At 43.0% G+C, this 7,873-nt stretch overlaps 1 protein-coding gene across 2 annotated transcripts; it reads right to left on the bottom strand.

The window, feature by feature from the left end:
• Positions 1 to 381: 381 nt before the first annotated feature.
• LOC115131548 (interleukin enhancer-binding factor 2 homolog) lies at positions 382 to 7,873 on the bottom strand. 2 transcript variants are annotated; one of them, XM_029663346.2, is made up of 15 exons: positions 7,784 to 7,873; positions 7,224 to 7,283; positions 6,998 to 7,040; positions 6,615 to 6,719; positions 6,336 to 6,413; positions 6,118 to 6,220; positions 5,817 to 5,882; positions 5,467 to 5,583; positions 5,106 to 5,184; positions 4,719 to 4,806; positions 4,231 to 4,292; positions 2,126 to 2,240; positions 1,855 to 1,945; positions 1,573 to 1,753; positions 382 to 699 (listed from the first exon to the last, which is right to left on the bottom strand). In XM_029663346.2, exons 1-14 carry the CDS (start codon positions 7,786 to 7,788, stop codon positions 1,602 to 1,604), a joined length of 1,164 nt encoding a protein of 387 aa, XP_029519206.1. In that variant the 5' UTR covers positions 7,789 to 7,873; the 3' UTR covers positions 382 to 699; positions 1,573 to 1,601. The 2 variants fall into 2 exon arrangements, with proteins under 2 accessions (XP_029519206.1, XP_029519207.1); XM_029663347.2 differs by having other exon boundaries at positions 610 to 699; positions 1,585 to 1,753.

The following is a 7,873-nucleotide window of genomic DNA, read 5'->3' as shown; positions in this document are numbered from 1 at the left end:
GACCAAGATGGATGCCATTTTCACCCTATTATGGACTTTGAGGGTTTAGTGACATATCCCCTCTAGTCATTTCACAGAATCTCTGAGACCATTTGAAAGATCCAGGTATTTTCCAGAAGTATCTTAAATCTGAACTGCAAAATAGCATTTAATTTGAACTGTGCTTCAATAAAGTATCAAATCAAACATTAACAAGTTTGTCAAATTTGGGGTACAGACTGGTTCTGTGGAGGTAATTACACATTCTATGACCAGACCTAAAAATGAAGTATGCGTATTCGCACAAGCATGGGGCATATGTATTCCACCCATCCATCCAGCCACACATTTGAAAATAGGGATATGCATTTCTAAATGTATACATTTACATAAAGAGGCATATTAAAATAAAGAAGCTGTTTAATTTAGTCATCATTGCTGTTACAAAGTAAAAACCACACAAACACACGGAATACAATTTGATAGTGACACCCGCCCCTTTTGAGAAGATCATGAATTGAATTTTTGTTGAGGGCGTTGAGGGACCAGTAACAGTCTATATGCAAGTCTGTCCGTCCAGTTGGCGCACTTTGGTCCAGGTCAATGCAGTCAATTCATGATTAGTGGACATGAACTTCAATGAAGGACAAATGGGCGAGTGAAGGGTTTCCAAAAGGGTCAGGGGTAAACAATTGTTTAAAAGACGTGGCACAGGATCCTCTGGATGGCAACAAGAGAAAAATAAAATGTTGTTAAGCCTAAGAGCACATTGTATGGGTAAAAGCCTCAGAGCACATTGTATGGGTAAAAGCCTCAGAGCACATTGTATGGGTAAAAGCCTCAGAGCACATTGTATGGGTAAAAGCCTCAGAGCACATTGTATGGGTAAAAGCCTCAGAGCACATTGTATGGGTAAAAGCCTCAGAGCACATTGTATGGGTAAAAGCCTCAGAGCATATTGTATGGGTAAAAGGGTGAATTGGATCCCACCACTAACACTATTTGGAATTCTGTCACTCGCAACGCTAATGGCGCTGCCTGTCTCCCATTAACCCTTGACCTTATTGTCTTACTAGAGAGGATATCTGGCACAACCATCACTCTGCCCACAGGGTTAGAATTGAAGTTGAACTTGGGGTGGTTCTCAAAGACAAAATAATATCCTTCGCAAACCCTCTCCTATTATAATCTGTGTAAAGCGGAGTTGATTTAGCTGAATTCTTGCCAATAACACTGATATAGTAGATGGCGCTATGCACTATGGCACCATGCAGTACTATCGCTGGCTAGTCTCTCTTGCTGGTGAGTTGATGTGTGGCAGCACTGCTAGTTGGCTACATAGTTTACTTTGTTATGACTTGGAATTACATTGACTTCTTTCCATAACCAAAAAAGGTTATGTTGATTTTGTTAACTCAATGAGATTTTCAACTAGCATCTATGCAAAGTAGGCTAATTTGTAGAACGTTACGATTCTAGCTAACTATGGCTTAAGTTAGCAAATGCGCTAACAAAGCTACTGTAGGAGCTGCAACAAACTAGGCAGCTAGCTAGCCTGGTAATGAGCCTGTTTTTTTGACTGGCTACTGGTACCTGGCAGCTCACCACCTTCCGGGTCCTTCTCATTCCTGTGTCTCCATGCTTTCATCCTCAACATCTCCTCCTTCCTCCAGTGCCTCATCCTCCTCTTCCTTCCTCTCTGGCGGCTTCTCGTAGGCCTTCTCGGAGGGTGTGACGATCACGCCGTCCCAGGTGGACATTTCCGAAGCCAGGTCTGGGAGAGTGAGGTAGATTTGTTTTATGTTTACTTTGAAAAAATGGTGTGTGTGTGTGTGTGAGAGAGAGAGAGAGCACACGCGAGAGAATGAGACTCACAGCTGGCATCACCCTCCAGGCCCAGGATTTTCCTGTACCCTCCATGAGAGAGCACCCTCACCAATGTCTGAGCAGTGAAACACACCATGTCCTACAAAACAAACACACTTTCAATTCACATACCTCAATGTGATTCATCTGACAATAATCCTAACCAAACACATATGATCACGGAAATGAATTTAGTGTTTTAGTGCTGGCGCAAACCCTGTCACCAGGACCAAGGTTCCCCACCCCTGCACCATGAAGGCAGCTAAAGCTAAATGATTACCTGCTGCTCAAGGGTCATGACGGTGTGCACCCGGAAGTTTCCACTCTCACAGGGGTCAGTGATGCCTACTGAGCCTGGCAGGAAAAGTCCAGCGGCTAACATCTGTAGGCAGCGCCTGAAAAGAGCAACAAACAAAAATGAAGAATCAAGAATGGCCTTTTTCCCTTTATTCAGATTACAACATCTCACTTTCGGAAGGATGGGACGAAAAACAAACAAAATAACTATATAGTATGTATAAACTGGAAGTAGAAGCCTAAGTGTTGTTGTCCATTAGTTTACTCCAACAGGAGGGCGTGGTACGTTTAAGGGAAAATATACACAGTGCATTCAGAAAGTATTCAGACCCCTTGACACATTTTGTTACGTTACAGGTTAATTCTAAAAATTATTAAATAGTTTCCCCCCCTCATCAATCTACACACCATAGCCCATAATGACAAAGCTAAAACAGGTTATATATTTTCTTGTAAATGTATAAAAAATAAAAAAAGGAAACATTACATTTACATAAATATTCAGACCCATTACTCAGTACTTTGTTGAAGTAACTTTGGCAGCGATTACAGCTTTGAGTCTTCTTGGGTATGACGCTACAAGCTTGGCACACCTGTATGTCTCCCATTATTCTCTGCAGATCTTCTCAAGCTCTAAGGTTGGATGGGGAGCGTTCCTGCACAGCTATTTTCAGGTCTCTCCAGAGATGGTCGATCGGGTTCAAGTGCGGGCTTTGGCTGGGCCACTCCTGCATTGTTTTGGCTGTGTGCTTAGGGTCGTTGTCCTGTTGGAAGGTAAACCTTAGCCCCAGTCTGAGGTCCCGAGCGCTCTGGAGCAGGTTTTCATGAAGGATCACTCTGTACTTTGCTTCGTTCATCTTTCCCTCAATCCTGACTTGTCTCCCAGTTCCTGCCGCTGAAAAACATCAATACAGCATGATGCTGCCACCACCGTAAGGATGGTACTAGGTTTCCTCCAGACATAACACTTAGCATTCAGGCCAAAGAGTTGAATCTTGGTTTCATCAGACAAGAGAATCTTGTTTCTCATGGTCTGAGTCCTTTAGGCGCCATTTGACAAACTCCAAGCGGGCGGTCATGTGCCTTTTATTGAGGAGTGGCTTCCGTTTGGCCACTCAACCATAAAAGCCTGATTGGTGGAGTGCTGCAGAGATGGTTGTCATTCTGGAAGGTTTACCCATCTCCACAGAGGAATGCTGGAGCTCTGTCAGAGTGACCATCGGATTCTTAAGTCACCTCCCTGACCAAGGCCCTTCTCCCCCGATTGCTCAGTTTGGCCAGGAAGCCAGCTCTAAGAAGAGTCTTGATGGTTCCCAACTTCTTCCATTTAAGAATGATGGAGGCTACTGTGTTCTTGGGGACTTCATTGATGCAGACATTTTTTGGTACCCGTCCCCAGATCTATGCCTTAACACAATGGACATCTCCGTTGACCTCGTGGTTTGGTTTTAGCTCTGACATGCACGGTCAACTGTGGGACCTTATATAGACAGGTGTGTGTGCCTTTCCAAATCATGTCCAATCAATTGAATTTACCACAGGTGGACTCCAATCAAGTTGTAGAAATATCTAAAGGATGATCAATGGAAACAGGATACACCTGCCCTCAATTTCGAGTGCCATAGCAAAGGGTCTGCATGCTTATGTAAATAAGGGTTTTCTGTTTATATATAAATATATATATATAGATTTTTTTTTTACAAATTAGCAAAAATAATTCAACAACCTGTTTTTGTTTCATCATTATATGGTATTGTGTGTAGATTGGAGACATTTATTTATTTAATCAATTTTAGAATAAGTCGGTAACGTAACAAAATGTGGAAAATGGTCTGAATACTTTCCGATTGCAAAAATAGGCACCGCCAGCAACGTTTCATAAATTGAGACACTGTCAACAAAGACACATCCAGTTGAAAAACAACTTGGTGCATACACTTAAGGAAATATGGGTGTCTAATACAAAATGATAGTGGAATGTGGTACGAAATACATGTATAACAGAAAAACGTACTATATCTAATAGTAAGTCGTAAGAAAACAACCTCAGATACATCGAGCACTGACTGAGGGAATGGGGAGGCTCACCTGTAAGCCACATTGAGTGACAAGGGCTGTCTGGAGGGGTTATTCATGACTGCAGAATGACCCTGAGAAGACACACATGAAACGCTTTTCATTTCTAATTCATCCTTTAGATATGAAGTGATGCGACACAAGCTTTCAGTTAGGGTCAATACAATAACAAAGACAGAAAATCAGACAAAACATATTAGCCAGGGGACTTGCTCTGTGTGTGGTAATCCACAACAAATGAATAGCTAAATCATCCATTATCATGCCTCTCCAAGTGCCAACGTTCACCAGTATCACATGCTATTGGCTCACCAGTAGTTGTGTTAATGGTAGGCGTAGCGTCCTCACCAGTATATCCAGTATAACTGAACATTAGCATAACTACGGTGAATGCAGTAGGCTTACTAGTATCACATGTTAAGTGCCGAGTCGTGATAATGGTGGGTGTAGTGACCAAACCAGTACATCCAGTGCAACTATGGTCAGTGCAATGGACTCACCAGTAGATCCAGGATCCAGGGGGTGAGAGGCTCGAACCCGGGGAAACGCACCCTCAGATCCTTCAGCAGGCGAATCAGCACTTTCACCCTAAATAACAGCAGCAAACAGGACATGAGTAAGACTTTTAAGTTAAAGGATCAAGTTAGTCGGCGCCAACTTGATCCTTGAAGGGAGACAGTATTTTTCAAGACAAAGGCCATGATGACTGAAACATTTAGATTAAAAAGCCTCCCTCTATTCCTCCTTGATGTGAAAAAATAAATAAAAAAGAAGCCTGAGGTGTAAGGACCTACTACAAAAACTTGGAACACATTCTGAGGAGATATCGGTTTGGGAGGGTAAACCAGGTGAGTGGTAAAAGACTAAAGGGTAAAACGGTGACTTACGTAGATTGGGAGGCGTTCTCCTCAAACCAGCGGGCATGGCGGATGGCGGCCAGAGCACTCTGCAGCACCTTGATGTCCACTGGGGAGAAAGAGACCATATCAAGATCAAGTGTTTCCCAAACTCAGTCCTGGGACCATCTACTTTAAGACACACACACACACACACACTCTTCCTCCAGTCTACAATGAATGCTTATGTATGGCATGCATGGTATAGGGAGCTGTTTGCCAATCCCAGGGAATCCAAGTGAGTGTTTTGACTTATTTCTGTAGCTCTATGAGTGTACTTATGTTGCAGCTCATATTTACATTCTATCACATTGTACTACGTGTTTGTGTGTGGGTTTCTGTCTCCACGTACAGTGCAGTTCGGGGTCCAGCTTGCGCAGGTTGGGGGGAACGGTGGTGATGAGGATTTTCACTGTGGCATCGGCAGAGCTGATCTCAAAGCCTGTCTCATTGGTCAGCATGGAGAGAACTAGGACACAGAGCGGGAGTCACTTGGGAACATTAGATCATAACCACTGAAAATCGAGATGCCTACATTATCCTTCTACTTTGTATGAATTCATCACTAAACAACATGGCATGACAAATTAATAAAGCTAAATATGAGTAAAATGTATGCTATTGAAAGCAAAATCTAACTTCTGTGTCTTATGTTTCACTGTGGCTACATGAAAACAAATGTAACTGTGTGATATAGGTCACCTTCAGCAGGGTCTTGTGTGCGAAGGGTCTCCACCACTTTGTTGCCGAGAGCTGCGACGGCCTCCACTGCAAGAGAGAGAACTTCCATTATGGGGGTTCAGCACAACCAATTGACGCAATTTCAAAAATGGCTGCTCTGGGAAATACAGTCCAGAATGAGGACTAATTCGTATTATAACCCAGCAAAGATGCAAAATGCTGTGCAGCAATCAACATCTGAGACATTATGCTGATATTTGAAGACCAGTTAATGAATGTACAACTGGGCTTTGCTTTGTTGGGTCACACACACACAACTCACATGTGGGCAAGATCTTGAGGATGACCACCAAGTCAGCGACGTTGTGTCCCGTTGTCATGGTGCCTTTCTTGTATGAGCCTACCTGACGTACCTCTTCAATTTGCTGGAATGAGAGGAGAAAGCAATTCCCATTGTTATTGTACATGGCTAAATATGTTATCCAATACAGATGCATATCCATTTTGGCACGCTAATCTCTACCAAGCTCTGGAACTCACCACTTCAAAGTTGCCGGGGGCGACGATGAGGTTGTCGATGACGTTGTTGATCTTGGTGACCAGGGACAAGATAGAGGACTGAAAGTCAGAGCAGAGAGTTTGCATGGAGTCAACTGAAAGACTTCTATGGTGGCATAGTGTAGGAGTGTTTTTTAACACATAGCCGAAAGGAATATGTCGCTGTGTGCATACAACAGTTTGACTGAAATGATCCAGCGAGCGTGGTTTGACCGAGGGAAGTGTGTTGAATGTTTGAGAGAGAATGTATGTGTTCTCTACCTGCTCTGCGGGTGTAGGACTGAGGTCCTGGTTCCTCTTCAGTAGACACTCGCTAAAGGCAGTCTCATCCGCTGCTGGCTTTACTCTGGGGAAGGCCATCTCACACTGGGGGAAACAGAGAGACAACTTAGCACTGTCCACTCGACATCCCTATCTGCGCTACTGTATTACTTTGACAAGATCCCTGTTGTTTCGACTAGAGCATTACTGGACCATTGTGTGTGTGTGTGTGTATGTGAGCTGATATCCATTGATTATAATCTGTCTTTATGGTCATACTCTTTGTTTATTTCAATTCATGTGAGCTACATGCTGCACCATTTCAACGTAACCCTTGGTGCATGAGTATGGGAAGGATGCTTGGAATAGTGGCAAATACTCACCACATAGAAGTCAAAGGGAATGTGGGGGACAAATGGCCGATACCTGAAACAAGGGAAAAGGAAACATCAATGCATCTTATATTGTGCCAGACATTCTTCTATGAATTTCAGTTGGCAAAGTGACCTCGTGAATCTTGAATCTCATAGGCCTAAATCATACAATGGGCAGGTTAAATTTACAGTTGTGGGCATTATTATGTTAGCAACTGGCTAACTGGCTACTCACCCTTGCACCAGTCCTCCACGTGAGCCGAACCGGCCACCACGGCCCCTGCCCCTATCGCCTCTGAAATTGATTACATTATTAATATAGTTAGTTGAGTGATGGCAATTACCACATTAACTAAATTGTGTTAGAAGCAGCAGCAGCTAGCTAGATGACTAGCTAGCTGCTACTATAGCATAGCATGAATAGCTACTGGCTGTTTGTTCATTCATTCGTCCATTGATTTTACTTAGACAAAACAAAGCACGTTTAGCTAGGTAGCTAATAAAGGGCGCTAGCTAGCAAATCATACACTAGTTAGCAAGATAGTTGATGCATAGATATTATAGCTACCTATCTACAGAGATATCTAGTTAGTCACCAGATAAGCTATGATACAGGCTACCTGGCTAACAAAGTGGGCTAGCTGGGCTAACGTTAGCACGCTACACGTAAACTAGCTAATAATGCAACCCTCTCTAAACCACCCCTTTAAATTCCATATGTCTATAACTATATTATAATTGGATACTGTATAGATTTAGTCCAACATTACGGTCTTATCAAATGCATGAAATTACCTCATTGCGTACGACGTTTTGATGTTTTAACGTAGATATTCACAGAGAAATCACCAGCATCCAACGCCGGTCAGCTAGACTACTAGATGG

This window comes from Oncorhynchus nerka, linkage group LG7, assembly GCF_034236695.1.
Source record: "Oncorhynchus nerka isolate Pitt River linkage group LG7, Oner_Uvic_2.0, whole genome shotgun sequence".
Classification (NCBI taxonomy): Eukaryota; Metazoa; Chordata; class Actinopteri; order Salmoniformes; family Salmonidae; genus Oncorhynchus; species Oncorhynchus nerka.
This window is presented reverse-complemented; position numbering and strand designations above follow the sequence as displayed.